The 16,148-nt window shown below is 47.8% G+C and overlaps 1 protein-coding gene across 2 annotated transcripts in view; it reads right to left on the reverse strand.

Annotated features, from left to right (window-relative positions):
• Positions 1–16,148, reverse strand: part of OSBPL10 (oxysterol binding protein like 10) — a 407,162-nt gene that overhangs the window by 60,397 nt on the left and 330,617 nt on the right. For both annotated transcript variants that reach the window (XM_030205974.1, XM_030205965.1), the window contains one exon: positions 11,784–11,930. In XM_030205974.1, coding sequence (XP_030061834.1) covers positions 11,784–11,930 — 147 coding nt within the window. The remainder of the gene's footprint in view (positions 1–11,783; positions 11,931–16,148) is intronic.

The raw sequence follows: 16,148 nt of genomic DNA on the forward strand, positions 1-16,148 counted from the left end.
TTGTGAATGGTACAATATCTGCTCCATTCCCATTATCGGTCGAGGACGCCCATGTGTTAGGCACGTCCCAGTCCCACCTTTGCTATGGCTCTGACACGCCCCCGTGAACTTTGGTCAACCCCGCGATGGAAAGCAGTTGAGGACGCCCAAAATTGGTTTTCAATTATGCTGATTTGGGCAACCCTGTGAGAAGGATGCCCATCTTGCGATTTGGGTCGAAAGATGGGCGTCCTTCTCTTTCGAAAATAAGTGCAATATCGATAATGGTGCAATATCTACTCCATTCCCATCCATCCTGTTGTTAGTCAAACTGATGGAAAGCATGGTAGCCAAACAACTTACAGATTATATAAACAAATTGTCATGTTTTCAAACAAGCAGGAACTAGGTTTGTGAGCCCTTGGGCCACTGCTGAGGAGCGGCAGTGGCAGGCAAAACCACCCCACACAGGGATAAGGCAGAACTCTGACAGGGCCAGCTAGACTTCACCTGCACTTGACCACCGTTCCTCAGGAGTTGAGCCCCTGAGTGCAGGTGGCCGGCAGGGCTTACCGGACAGGGCAGGAACTGGATACCAGCAGGATATACACAAGGACTAGAGCACACAGGGAGGCTAGGCAGAATACTAGACTAGGACTCTCTGACAGACAAGAGACAGAAACTGAAAGCTGCAAGCAGCCACTGAAACAGGGAGCAAACACTGGTAGACAAAAGACAGAACTGAAAGCTGCCAGGTAGCAGTGGCGTTCCATGATTCACTTCCACCCGGGGCGGATCACTGCTGCATGCACCCCCCCCCCCCCCCCCCCGGCGTGACCCAGGCGACACGGCACCCCCCCCCCCCCCCAGTCCCCACCTGTCTTGCCAGCTCCGTCCTCATGCGACTCTGCACTTCAGTAAAAGAAGAAAATCGCCTCGTCGGCCCTTCCCTTACTCTCTCTCTCTGACCCGCCCTCTGATGTAATGTCCTATTTCCTCGAGGGCGGGACAGAGAGAGAGGAAGGGAAGGGCCGACGAGGCGATTTTCTTCTTTTACAGCAACGCAGACGCAAGGCGCCGCACCACACAGCTGCTGGGTGAATGGTGCTGGACTCGCCAGAGGAGCACCCCCCCCACCCGTTGACACCCGGGGCGGACCGCCCCCACCGCCCCACCCTTGGTACGCCACTGCCAGGCAGCCACTGAAACAGGGAACAAACACTGGTAGACAAAAGACAGAACTAAAAGCTGCCAGGCAGCCACTGAACAAGAAAAACAGACAACCTAGAACTAGACAAAGACATACAAACAAGAAACAAGACTGGGAAACAAGCAATAAAGTACAAGAAGCTACACAAAGACTAAACTAGAATCAGGAAAGAATACAGACTATAAACTGGACTAGGCAGAAGTGCAGCAAGCACCAACAAACCAGGGCCTTAGGTGATGCAAAGGCAAAGCAGAGAGTTTCCAAATGGCTAATAAGCCCAGCAGTGCTGTGCAGGCTCAAACAAGACAAGCAAGTCTGGCAGGCCAGAAGATCCGGACTGGACTGTGCTGAAATCTGGAATGGGAAACAGCACATAGGCAATCTAATGCAGCCACCAGGTCTGGCCACCAGAGGGCAAGAGGAACACAAACCAAAACACAAGCAGAAAGCATACTGAAGCACAGAGAGGCTAACACACACAGGTGCAGTATAGTGGAGAAATCAGAGCCATGCTGGAAGCAGCCGGCACACCGAGACAGAGCTAACTTAGAAAGACCAGACAGAAGCCATCTTAGAAGCTGACCGCCAGAAATAAGGTAAGCCTGAGGGGGGTCACGACCACAGACGTGACACAAATTCTCAATATTACACAAATCACAATCAGGTTTTCGCCCCCTCCACAGCACAGAAGCAGTACTACTCACTCTGCTAGCCAAATTCAAGCAGGAAATAGCAATAGGCGAAAACATCCTCCTCCTACAATTCGACATGTCTAGTGCATTCGACATGGTAAAACCATACTATATTAGTAAGATTACTAGATAAGTTCGGGATCGGTGGAAACATACTTAGCTGGATCAAGGATTTCCTAACCACAAGAACATATCAAGTAAAATCAAACTCAAACATATCATCGCCATAGAAAGCAGACTGTGGAGTACCACAAGGATCACCGCTATCACCAATCCTCTTCAACCTAATGATGACTCCACTAGCCAAGTCCTTATCCAACCAAGGCTTTAACCCTTTCATCTATGCAGACAATGTCACAATATACATTCCTTATAAAACTATCCTGACAAAAATCACCAACGAAATCAAGAACAGCTTATGTGGTGTGTAGCCCTGCCCAGCGCATCCCAGGATGCGCTGGGCAGAGCTGTGCGCTGCCATTTTGTGGCGTCGAAGGAAGAGGAGGGAGGCAGACTGTGTCCCTCCTCCAACCAAGGTAGGGGGGTCACGACCACAGACGTGACACAAATTCTCAATATTACACAAATCACAATCAGGTTTTCGCCCCCTCCACAGCACAGAAGCAGTACTACTCACTCTGCTAGCCAAATTCAAGCAGGAAATAGCAATAGGCGAAAACATCCTCCTCCTACAATTCGACATGTCTAGTGCATTCGACATGGTAAAACCATACTATATTAGTAAGATTACTAGATAAGTTCGGGATCGGTGGAAACATACTTAGCTGGATCAAGGATTTCCTAACCACAAGAACATATCAAGTAAAATCAAATTCAAACATATCATCGCCATAGAAAGCAGACTGTGGAGTACCACAAGGATCACCGCTATCACCAATCCTCTTCAACCTAATGATGACTCCACTAGCCAAGTCCTTATCCAACCAAGGCTTTAACCCTTTCATCTATGCAGACATTCCTTATAAAACTATCCTGACAAAAATCACCAACGAAATCAAGAACAGCTTATGTGGTGTGTAGCCCTGCCCAGCGCATCCCAGCGCATCCCAGGATGCGCCGCCATTTTGTGGCGTCGAAGGAAGAGGAGGGAAGCAGACTGTGTCCCTCCTCCAACCAAGGTAGGGGGGCGGCGGCGGCCACTGGACCACCCGGGACCATTTTCGGGGGGTGGTTTGCGTCATTGGGGGGAATGGGGGCCTGCCAGCATGCAAATGCATGCTGGACAGGGCTCACCATTCCTCCCCAATGATCTGCAAACCCTAACGCCAGCTCGGAGCTGGCCTAGTAGGGTTTGTCGCGGCCAGCGACCCAATCTTTGGCGCGCTGGTTCCTGATCATTGGGGATGAATGCGTTAAGCCCCGTTTAACATGCATTTGCATGCTACTTGCGGTAAGAGCCCTCGAGCGCGTTGTTTCACACACTCAAGGGCTCTGATCATGTGGGGTTAGCAAATGCCGACACTAGTATGGCGCTAACAGCCTCTAGCGCCAGCATTTGCTTTTGATCATGAGGGTATCAGGGCTCCTTTTATAAAGGTGCAGTACTGATTAGCGGCACGCTGAATGCAAAGAAGCCCATTCTATTTCCATAGACATCTTCAGTAGCGTTGCTTAGTAGCCATTTCTATTTCTGCCTGTGCGTTTTCTAACTGTACTTCCCTCTTTGCTGCTTTGAGTTTTACCAGGTAATCTTTTCTGAGTTCCTCGTCTAGTGTTATTCTGTATTTCTTGAACACTGCCACTTTTGCCTTTATTTTTTCAGTTCCTTGTTTGGAGAACCATATAGGTGTCCTTTTATTTATTTGCTTTTGTTTACTTTCCTAACAAATGGGCCAATGATCAGACGCAAACACGGGTGCTAGAGGCCTATACCACCATACTAGCGCCTGTGTTTGCTCCCGCCCGATGATCAGAGCCGGTGAGCGTGTGTAATAATGCGCTTGCCAGCTCTGAATGATAATTGCATGCAAATGCATGCAAACAAGGGTCTCCTGCATTCATCCCTCATGAACAGCAGGCAGCGTGCCAAACAAGGGCACTGCTACTGCTGCAAACCTTACGCCAGCTCGGAGCTGGTGTTATGGCTTGGTAGCAAGGGAGGAATGAGGGAGACCCACTGAAGAGGTTTGAAAGGTCTGGGATTTTCTCCCAGATCTGTCAAACCTAAGCCCGCCCCCCCCCCCCCCCCCCCACCACTTCGCACAAAAATGCCCTGGTGGTCCAGTGGGACTGCTATGTCTCTGCCCCTCTCCACCCCCGGGGGCCTACCTCTCCGTAGTGGTGGTAGTAGTTGGAGGAGAGAGGAACTAGCACTCCGTCCCTCCTCTTCAGGGGCCTTCCCAAAATGGCAGTGTCCTGCCCTGCTCGGTGCATTTTGGGATGCGCTGGGCAGGGTTAACCCATATATGGAAGTTAAGCCCCGCCCAACACATCCCAGGATATATCAGGCAGGGCGGGATGCCACCACTATGGAGAGGTAGGGCCGCCGGGGGTGGAGGGGGACAGATAGATAGCGGTCCCACTGGACTACCAGGGCATTTTTGTGTGATGTGGGAGGTGGAAGTGGGAAGCAAGCGGTCCCACTGGACCACCAGGGTTTTTGTGCTTTGGGGGAGGGGCCTGGAAGTTTACCGGACCTCTAGGTCTTGTGTTGGTGGGGGTTGGGCTTATGTTTGACAGGTCCGGGAGAAAATCCGGGGACCTGTCAAACCTTTTCTGCTGTTTGACAGATCCAGCTTTTTGACAGCCCGGACCTGTCAAACAACTACTGCAGGAGGATTGTAAGCTCTTTGAGCAGGGACTGTCTTTCTTCTATGTTTGTGCAGCGCTGCGTATGCCTTGTAGCGCTATAGAAATGCTAAATAGTAGTAGTAGTAATCATAGGGGTTATAGCCGCGTGCTGTTCCTTTGCTATTTTTAGAGTGCTGTTTGGAACAGCACAGGGCTTCTGTTCATCGACCCAATAAAGATTTATTGCCCTATTAATAGGTGCTTTCAGCTTAGACCACTGCCATTTCGCTTCTCATATCTTTAACCATTCCATTAGCTCTTTCTTCAGGTGCTCCCTATTTTATTAAAGCTTTATCCTACTCAGAAGAACGGTATACTTTTAATTAATACACTGTTTCTATCTTGAATGTAAGAAAAAGAACCTAAAGTATCCACAGTATGTGAAGATAAAGCCAATACTGCTGGGGGGGGGGGGGTGAGTAGCCAGCCATGTCAAGCCTCAAATTAAAGTCACACAGAACACTTCAAATGTAAAGACAATTCATTACAATAGGCAATTCAGACAACTATCGGACCATCGATACTTAGTCTAAGCTATCAGCGGGTCAACCACAAAAAAAGAACAGATTGGGCTAAAGGAAATTCAAAGAATCACAGATGCTACAAGAAGAGAAAAAGGACAAATTAAACATAATGATACAGCTGAGCTACAGTTCATTTTCTGAAAAGTGTCAAAGAGCTGCTCATTGTTGGAATACGATACCGAAATGTTTTCAGGGGGTCAGAATGAACAGGTGACTCAGATTATGGTGATCATTAAGAATCTGCTGCTTATATGAAGGGCATTATGAGAGTGTCATCTTTAAAGGAAGCAAAAAAGAAATGGCCTCTTATAGGAGATGCAAATAGAACCTAGTGGTTAGAGCAGAAAGATGTGTACCAGAGAGACCAGGATTCAAATTCCACTGTAGCCTTCGTTGAACCACTTAACCATTAGGTACAAACTTAGGAGTGCTTACCATTAGTTGTTCTGCAGCTTAGTAAAAGGGCCCCTAAATAAATAAACAATTACATCCTCAGCCAGGTCAATGAATATTTCCATTATATGTGGCAATTCAAGAAATACTTACTGAAAAATGGACATCTCTAGGGAAACATAATCTATTGAAAACCTGACTGGATGGAGGTGTCCCAGGGATAGGGTTGAGAACAGTGGTGTGCTGGAGCTGGCTCGCACCGGCTCGCAAGACCCGGTTGTTCAGTTTTTTAACACTTTGCAAGCCTGTTGTTCAGGCAGGGCGAGTCGGTTGTTGTTGTTCAAGCATGGCTCTCCCTCCCCCGAGATGAAGGGTCCCAGCACATACCTGAAGGCAGCCACCCTGGTGGTCTAGTGGATTCTTCTGGGCAGAAAGATCCCCATCTTTCCCGCCCGCTGCCAGCGCTGACCCTCCTACAGCCGCATTGCTCTTTAAAAATGGCTGCAAAGACTTCCAGCAGCGGCCTCGCAAAACTTCTGCTGAAGTCTTGCAAGGCCGCCATTGTCTCGGCAGCCATTTTAAAGAAGATGAGGCAGCGGGCAGGAAAGACTGGGGATCTTTCCTGTCCCAAATAATCCACTAGACCACCAGGGTGGCTTCAGTTCAGGTATGTGCCAGGACCCTGCGGCTCGAGGGACCAGGGGAGGAGGTCTGGAATAGTTAGGTAGTTGGCTGGAGTGGGGTGGATACTATTAGAAAAAAATTGTTAAATTTGTATTTCATCTCACTTATATTTTCAAACATGCCGGCTTGTGCATATGGATGCACACAGAGGAAGTATAATAACAGAATAACTTTTCATAAATGGAGTAGTAATTTGTTATAAATCGTAATCAGTGTGTCATTTGGAGGGGATGGTTATAGGGACACTCTAGCACGTAATATTTGTGCAGAGATTTTTTTCTTCTCCTGGTAAAGGACCACAGACATCATGTTATGAGAATGAGGTGCTCAACATTCAGAGTTTCTATGTATCTATTTATTTATTTACTTACTAGCCCCGTAAAAACGGGCGAGATTTCCAGCTACCCTCCTCGCCGCCGCTCCCTCCCCCCTCCGTGCCGGGCCCCCTGCACTGACAGCACCTCTCACCTCCGTGTGAAAGCGCTGCAAGCAGCAGCAGATCGCTCTGCTGCTGCCTGCAGCGCTTCCACACGGAGGTGAGAGGCACTGTCAGGTCAGTGTAGGGGGCCCGATGCAGAGGAGGGCAGGAGCGGCGGTGGGGATGGGGGGAGAGGGTGGAAGTAGGTGCACGCGATGTTCGTTTCCAAGCGGCAGCATCCGACAGTGACTCCGACTTCCTCTCTATTCCGCCCTCTGTCATCACGTCTTGACGCGAGGGCGGGGCAGAGAGGGAAGTCTCTACTGCGCATTTGCAGGTGAGTCGGTCACTTGCCGTTTGTATGTTTGATTTATGGCTTATCCCACATTAAACATGAATTAGATTGGAACCTGGGAGCATTTAAAATCTTTTTTTTCCTGGAGAGAGTAATGCATCGCCACCCCCCCCCCCCCCAGGCTCTCTCCTCAGGTATAGCCCCCCCCCCCCCAAATTGCAGGGCTGGCTATGCCTATACCTGGGGAGAGAGAGCCTGTTAAAAATTTACCAGCACACCACTGGTTGAGAACCACTGAAGAACTGAGTCCACTGATTTAAAAAACACTTCTGAGGTGGTTGACACTCAGGAAAATATTGCTATATCAGCTGTATATATGAGCAAAGCTTCTAGTGAGCTTGACTACCTGTTATAGACCTGAGGAATCAAAACCCAATTTATTGCAGTCCTGTTCATCCATTTTGAGGTGCAGATTATGTAGTATATGCAACATGTGATTTAATTCTCACAGCAGCCTTTGCACCCCAATGTGAGATCAATATCTTGATGGAGGGAAAGAGGAACATGAGCTGCAGACGGCGTAATAAAATCTCTTGCATAGGTAGAAACAGGATGCAACGCCAGTGATAACACACTTCTGAATTGTAATGGAGTCCTTGCAGAACATTCAGTACTGCTAATATTTCTCAGGGAACAGGAGACAGGGCACTGATGGCAAATCAACGGCTGGGTAAGGCCAATAAAATAGGCTTTTTTTAAAAATCTGATCTGGCACATGTACAAATATAATCAGTGGTGTGCTGGTAAATGTTTAACAACAGGCTCTCTCCCCGGAACCCCCCTCTGCGCCCCCCGCCCCCCGCCCCCCCCCAGTCCCCCTCTGCGCCCCCCCAAATTGCAGAGCTGGCTATAGCTGGGGAGAGAGCCTGGGGGGGCAATGCATTACTCCAGGAAAAAAAAATCCCAGGTTCCAATCTAATTCATGTTTAATGTGCGATAAAATGCCATAAATAAGTAAATAAATATAAACTTTTAATGCTGAGCACCTGATTCTCAAAGTGAACATATTCCAAACACTATAATGAAAATAAAATTATTTTTTTCTACCTTTGTTGTCTGGTGATGTCCGTTTCCAGGGCTTCCTTTCCATTTATTTCACAGTCTCATTAACTCTATTCTTCCCCTTCCATCTAGCGTATCCTCCTCTCCCCATTCATCCAGTGCCCCCACTCTCTCATTCTAACCAATGTGTCTCCTCTCTCCCCCTTCCATCTAGCATGTCCCCACTCCTCCCCTTCCATCCAGCATGTCCCCTCTCTCTCCTCCATTCAGCTTCTCCCCTTCTGTATCTCTACTTACATCCAGCTTTTCCCACCTCTCCCATCTTCCATCCAGCATGTTCCCTCTCTCTCCCTTCCATCCAGCATGTCCTCTTTGTCTCCCCCTTTCAACCAGCATGCCTCCTCTCTCCCCTCCTTTCAGCTTCTCCCCTCTGTCACATCTTTCATCCAGTGTTTCTCTTTCTTCTCTCCATCCAACATCTCCCACTCCCTCCCCCTTCCATTCAGCGTTTTCTCTCTCTCTCTTTATCCTTCCATCCAGTCTCTCCCCTGTCTCTCTCTCTCTCTCTGCTTATTCTCTGATGCTAAAGAAGACATATCAGAAATTAAAGACGATGCCTCTATGATAAAGTCTGAAATGTTCCAATTTAAAAGTCATTTTGAAACTATTGAAGCAATGCAGCTAAGTACCGAAGAAAACATTAAAACCCTGCAATGCATTTCCCTCTTTGAGAAAGAATTGGAAGCCCAAAACAATCGCTCTAGAAGAAACAATATAAGAATATAGGAATTCCTGAAGCTATGGAAGGAGCTAACATAACTAAATTCCTCAAAGATCTGATACCCAGATTACTTGAAAAAAACTTTCAAAATAGATTGCTCTCATCGCGTTCCTTCACATAGAAACAATGACAAGTTCCCCAGGCTTATCATCCTCCACGCTGTCTGCTACAGCCACGTGGCAGACTTACTGGAAAGAGCTCGTCTATCGCGCCTTCTGACTCTGCTCTATTGCTCTCAGTCGCCGGGAGAGGAAATGACGTTGGGGAGAGGGAGAGGCTGGTAAAGTCGGCAGATGTGTGAGTACAGGATGCGAGTGCGATCCCGCGGCTCTCTTTTACTATCGCTCATACTTCTAAACCGGCAGCAGTGGTGGCAGTCAGAGTTAGCAATGGGAGGAAGGTAGAAGTCATTTATACCGGGCGCCTATGATGGATCTGGAGGGAGGGAGGGAGGGAGGAGAGCCAGCTCGCGGTTAACAACCGGCTCGCAAGTCGGAAGGAAAGTTAACAACCGGCTCTTGCGAGCCGGTGTGAGCCGGCTCCAGCACACCACTGAATATAATAGATGGGACCAAAATGGCAGGGAATTTCTAAAGAGCTCTCTGCATGCATCTATATGTTTTAACCTAGCTTATCATTTGAAAAATAAAGTTATCAAAGTGGGTGCACCTGGGTACAGCATCACAGTAAACCATAGCCAGACAGTGTTGGTATTTCCAAGCGTTCCAGAGCCAAAACACTGCGAGTCTAGGAGAGAGTTTAGCTTGGTTCTAATCTTATTCTCTTCCAGGATGGCTTAGGAAATTGTTCATATCTCTGAACCCTTTCATCTTCACCCCATTCCTTCAAAGTCTGGATGAGGTGGTCTATGTGAAATGAGATGATGGCTGCAGTCCAGTTTCAGGGCTCAGAGCAGAATGTTCACAACATGGCTCCTCCCAGGCTGTGGATTCTCCTGCACACCTTGGCACTGACTTGTGACAAATGTGACAGGAGAGGAAACTTTCTTCAGCTGGCATAGATATTCGGCCACCAGTGTTATCCTCTGAAATTCAGCTCATGTCCGGGCTCTGGTACTGAATTTCCAGATATATGGGGGCAGCAAAAATGTAGCCAGTTAGGTGCGATATTCAGCATTTAACTGTCTAAGAAGAACAACATAAAGATAGAACTGACTTTTACGTGGTTACCTTGGCCAGTTAAGTGCTGAGTATTGAACTAAACCAGCTAAGTGCTGACTCCAACCCCCCCCCCCCCCCCCCCCCCCCCCCCCAAGAATAGCTGGTTTCAGGTTGGGCACTAATCAAACTTCTTCAGTGGCATTATCTGGTTAAGTGGTGTTGAAAATGTACAGTTAGCATTGGACAGGCAATTTAAATGGCCAGGAGTCTCTCCTGACCATGCCTAAACAGGTCTCACACTGAAGGCACGTTTAACTGCTGCTGCAGTTTACACAGGTAGGTGCTGGGGGCACCCTAGCGCTGCCAAGAGAACACTCATAATCCCTGGGAAGAAAGCAGCCTCTGGGTCAAGTCACACAAAGGGTAAGCTTATAAGGAATTTATATGTATAAAAGACCCACTTACCGTATAAAACTGCACATAAAAATGCATGTTACCAATGCACAGCAGGGTTAGAGTGTGAGTGGTACTTGAAAGCATTTATATCTCACCAATTCAGTTTTGCTTGTTAATAAAATGCACACATAATGCTACATGCATTGGAAAAGGATATGGCTGTTTCACAGCAGGGGTAACTCTTACGAAGGATAGTTCATGAAAGGCACATAGTCACATATTTTGCTTTTATAAAACAGGTGTCTCATATGGGCCTGCATGCCTTCCCAGCCCAGGCACCCTGTTACTAAATTGGTACTTTCAGAGTGACACCTGTTAGCCAACTTGAAAGAGCAACAGAAGCTGTCTCCTGCCCACAAAGAGGATTCTGCCACAAACTACAAAGGACAACAATCTTACTGCAAAGCAAACAGTCCAGTCCCACCACCAAATCTTGCATCTGTACAGAGAGAGGGGCTCCTGGTAGCAGGGCCGCCGAGAGGAGGGGGGCGGGTTGGGGGGGAATTCCCCGAGCCCAGGTCTCCAAGGAGGGCCCGGCGCCTGGGTCTCTCGCCCTCTCCTGCTCCCAGGCCGCCAGTGCTGCAGTCCCCAGTCTCCATCTACCTACCCTCTGCTCCCTTCTGTCTGCCATCCGACCACCTTCATTAAAAAAAAAAAAATCTCAAAATCGGCAGCACAGCGCCTTCTGTGTGAAAGTGGCAGATTGCCTCGGGCAGGCCTTTCCTCACTGTGTCCCACCCTCCTCTGATGTAACTTCCTATTTCCATGAGGGGGGACACAGTGAGGCAAGGCCCACCCGAGGCGATATGCCACTTTCACACAAAAGGTGCTGCGCTGCCAATTTTGAGATTTTTTTTAAAATGAAGGTGGTCAGATGGCAGACAGAAGGGAGCTAAGGGTAGGTAGGTGGGGACTGTGGCGGCCTGGGAGCAGGAGAAGGAGGCAACAGCAGTAGCAACTGGGGTGAGGGGGAGGCGGGATGGGGCGGCAGCGATCCTTGGAGGGGGGGGCTGGTGCTGGGGGCGGCCTTGCTCCAGGCCCGGATCAGTCTCTTGGCGGCCCTGCCTGGTAGCCAGTGCATGAGAGGGAGGTCTACTGTTTCATTAGAATGGCAGGAGAGGAAGGAAGCAGAAGATCACTAGAAGACTGGAAGGTGCTGGGAAATGTTCCCTCTAAGCAGAGCGCATGATCGATTGCTCATACATTGTAGAAGCGTTGCTCACAAACCTTTTTTTGTGCTATATACAGAAATGCATTGTAAAACATTTTGCACACACCAGGCCACTCCTTAGAGGAAACATTGGTGCTGGATATAGCTAATTCAAACAATTGAAACCAGGATCTGAACTGGGTCTACCTTGGTGAGGTCCATGCCAAGCTTGAGCTGTGAGATGAGATGAAGAATGACACTCCGTTGATCCTCCAGTACTCCCAGTTCATCTTCTTCCTGTTCCTCGGTGTCTGATATTTCGTCTTCAGCCTGGATCAACTCAGGGCCTGAATGCTGAAATTGAAAAATCACACAGCGTTAGCATCTGGACACTGCACGAATAGAATGAGACACAACAGTCCACAGAGGGAGCAGATGCACTCCCAAATGTGGCACAGACCAGGCCTCATGGGTGACCCCAGATGATACCTTTTGCCAGCTGTGGTAAAAGGGGACCTCGGAATTGACGCCAGCGCAGGCCCCTTTTTGCCGCAGTTTTGTAAAAGGGGCCTTTAGTTTGCAATTTAGAGAGTAAGCTAACTGAGCACTGGGGTATTTGATTAAGGGTTAACTGGATAGGGCTCATTTATCTCACCATGATTCTTCTTTGACCTTAGCAAATTTACAGAGCTGAAATGAATATCAGCCTACAGATAAGGCTTGTCTACATGGTGTAGTCTATTTCTGTACAGATAGTTTATCAGTGTAAGGCTAGGCAGTGAGGGGTTTTTTTTTCTCTCTAGTCATCTGTATTTACTCTGTCTACAACAGGAAAGGATAACCTCTTCTCAAACCATTATCAGTCTCTCCATACTAGAAGTACAGTTGGGGGGGGGGGGGGGGGGGGGGGAGGATTTTTTCCACTGTGGCTACAGCAGCACACAGCATGGAAGGTGCTTGTCTTCTGCAAACTCCCAGTTCAGCACCAGACTGTACACACCAAATGTTTTGTCACACACCTCCCATCTCTAGGACACACACCAGTGTCCCAAACTATACCTAAAAACCCCCAATTCCTGGTTCTGTTCCTCCCCAGGATCCACACAACTACTCATGAAATATCTGCTGAAGGTGCACCCAAGGTTCAGTAGTATAAGGTATCTCATCACAGCACATTGTTAAGTACATAAGCAGTTCCATAACTTAATTTCAGTAAGCCCCCTCTTCCACCCCATACTTTTGCGGTGCAGAAAGGAATAGCACACACCCTCCTCTTCCAGTGCCGCCTTAAAAATGTCAGTGCCCAGTGCATCCTGGGATGTGCTAGGAGGGGCTTCCCTACCATATATGGCGGTGCTGGAAGAGGAAGTGTGCTACACTCAGTGCGTTTTTTTCTTTTTTTTTTTTTAAGTATTTTTATTAAGTGAAAAAAATCTCAAATTACATACAAGAATTGCCAACTTTGTTCACTTGCTACATGTAGCGTTACAGGTTCTTGATTGCTACTGAATGCTCAACAAATTGGATCATCTATTCTAATACAATATACCACTACTGCTGCCCCCCCACCTCCCTTCCCTCCCCCTTCTTGGCTGGGCTGACCACCATTTATATATTGTTCATATGGTTGCCACATTTTCAGAAAAAAGTCCATTTTACCCCTTCTCAATGCAGTTAGTTTTGACATCTGGTACAAGTATCCCACTTTGTGGATTACCATGCTCATGTCTGGCAGATTCGGCTGTTTCCAGGCTCTTGCTATTGCTAACTTTGCTGCCACCGTATATTGCGTCGCCAGCTTATGATGCTCAGTGCGTTTTTTTTTCTAGCAAAAAAGGTTGATGAGTGGGGTGATCACTGAGGGACCCACCTCAAAACAGCCAGGCCCCCTGCAACCAGTCACAGAATCTATGACAAGGCAGAATTGGTGTGTACAGCCTGAGCTCTTTCATTAAAACTTGGGGACCAAGGGCCAACTTTAGCAGACAATGAAAAAGGTGCCGGTACTCAGTACCCCCAAGTACCCCCTCAAAAAAAGCCCTGGTGCTACTCCTTCCTCTACCACAAAGGTATGGGGAAGGAAAGAGGGGGCCACTAGACCACCAGGTGGTGGTGGTGGGGAGTTGGGTTTGCAGTCCACTGGGCCACCGGGATCTTTTTTTTTGGGTGTGGGGGGGGGGCTGAGGGGGTCTGGATATCTACCAGATCTCCAGCTCTGTGTGCCCTTGTGTAGGGGGGGGGAGTCAGCTCGTGTTGCTGGCTTGGGGGGGGGTCGAGGTTCCTGTGGGGTGAGGCACTCCTCATTCGGGTTGGGTTCCAGTCCTGTTGGGAGGGATGGGGGGCCTGCTAACATGCAAATGCATGCTGGACAGTGCTCCCCATTCCTTCCCAATGCTTTGCAAACACTATCTAGCATAGAGTTTGCTGCAGGAGCATGGCCAATGTAACGCCCATTTTTAAAAAAGGCTCCAGGGGAGATCCGGGAAATTATAGACCGGTGAGTCTGACGTCGGTGCCTGGGAAAATGGTAGAGGCTATTATTAAAAACAAAATTACAGAGCACATCCGAGGACATGGATTACTGAGACCAAGTCAGCATGGCTTTTGTGTGGGGAAATCTTGCCTGACCAATTTACTTCAATTCTTTGAAGGAGTGAACAAACATGTGGACAAAGGGGAGTCGGTTGATATTGTGTATCTGGATTTTCAAAAGGCGTTTGACAAGGTACCTCATGAAAGGCTACAGAGGAAATTGGAGGGTCATGGGATAGGAGGAAATGTCCTATTGTGGATTAAAAACTGGTTGAAGGATAGGAAACAGAGAGTGGGGTTAAATGGGCAGTATTCACAATGGAGAAGGGTAGTTAGTGGGGTTCCTCAGGGGTCCGTGCTAGGACCGCTGCTTTTTAATATATTTATAAATGATTTAGAGATGGGAGTAACTAGCGAGGTAATTAAATTTGCTGATGACACAAAGTTATTCAAAGTCGTTAAATCACGATAGGATTGTGAAAAATTACAAGAGGACCTTACGAGACTGGGAGACTGGGCGGCTAAATGGCAGATGATGTTTAATGTGAGCAAGTGCAAGGTGATGCATGTGGGAAAAAAGAACCCGAATTATAGCTACGTCATGCAAGGTTCCACGTTAGGAGTTACGGACCAAGAAAGGGATCTGGGTGTCGTCGTCGATAACACACTGAAACCTTCTGCTCAGTGTGCTGCTGCGGCTAAGAAAGCGAATAGAATGTTGGTATTATTAGGAAAGGAATGGAAAACAAAAATGAGGATGTTATAATGCTTTGTATCACTCTATGGTGCGACCGCACCTCAAATATTGTATTCAATTCTGGTCGCCGCATCTGAAAAAAGATATAGTGGAATTATTAGGAAAGGTATGGAAAACAGGTGTGAGGATGTTATAATGCCGTTGTATCGCTCCATGGTGCGACCGCACCTTGAGTATTGTGTTCAATTCTGGTCGCCGCATCTCAAGAAAGATATAGTAGAATTGGAAAAGGTGCAACGAAGGGCGACTAAAATGATAGCGGGGATGGGACGACTTCCCTATGAAGAAAGACTAAGGAGGCTAGGGCTATACAGCTTGGAGAAGAGACGGCTGAGGGGAGACATGATAGAGGTATATAAAATAATGAGTGGAGTGGAACAGGTGGATGTGAGCTTCTGTTCACGCTTTCCAAAAATACTAGGACTAGGGGGCATGCGATGAAACTACAGTGTAATAAATTTAAAACAAATCGGAGAAAATGTTTCTTCACCCAACGTGTAATTAAACTCTGGAATTCGTTGCCGGAGAAAGTGGTGAAGGCGGTTAGCTTAGCAGAGTTTAAAAAGGGGTTGGACGGTTTCCTAAAGGACAAGTCCATAAACCGCTACTAAACGGACTTGGAAAAATCCAAAATTCCAGGAATAACATGTATAGAATGTTTGTACGTTTGGGAAGCTTGCCAGGTGCCCTTGGCCTGGATTGGCCGCTGTCGTGGACAGGATGCTGGGCTCGATGGACCCTTGGTCTTTTCCCAGTATGGCATTACTTACACTTATACTTATACTTATCAGCATTTGGCGCACTGCCTTCTGAGCATTGGGGAGGAATAGGTAATGCCTGTTTAGCACATACATAAGTACATAAGTATTGCCATACTGGGAAAGACCAAAGGTCCATCGAGCCCAGCATCCTGTTTCCAACAGAGGCCAATCCGGGTCACAAATACCTTATTGTGTTCAGAGCCAGCGAGTGCATTGTTAAATGTGCTTGCCAGTTCTGATCATCAGGCAGGAGCTAATACTGGCACTAGTATGGCGCTATTGGTCTCTAGCGCCCACATTTGCTTCTGATCTTGAACAAGTCACTTAACCTTCCGTTGCCTCAAGTACAAACTTAGATTGTAAATCCTCCAGGGACAATACCTGACTGTGACTTGCCTTGACATACTACTGAAAAGGCATGAGCTAAATCCTAATCCAAATATTAAAAAGCAGCTGTCCCAGCACAGTTCCCTGGGGAATCCCACTATTGTCCCTTCTTCATTCAGAATATTGACCACTTAT

This window comes from Microcaecilia unicolor, chromosome 1 (genome assembly GCF_901765095.1).
Source record: "Microcaecilia unicolor chromosome 1, aMicUni1.1, whole genome shotgun sequence".
Lineage (NCBI taxonomy): Eukaryota > Metazoa > Chordata > Amphibia > Gymnophiona > Siphonopidae > Microcaecilia > Microcaecilia unicolor.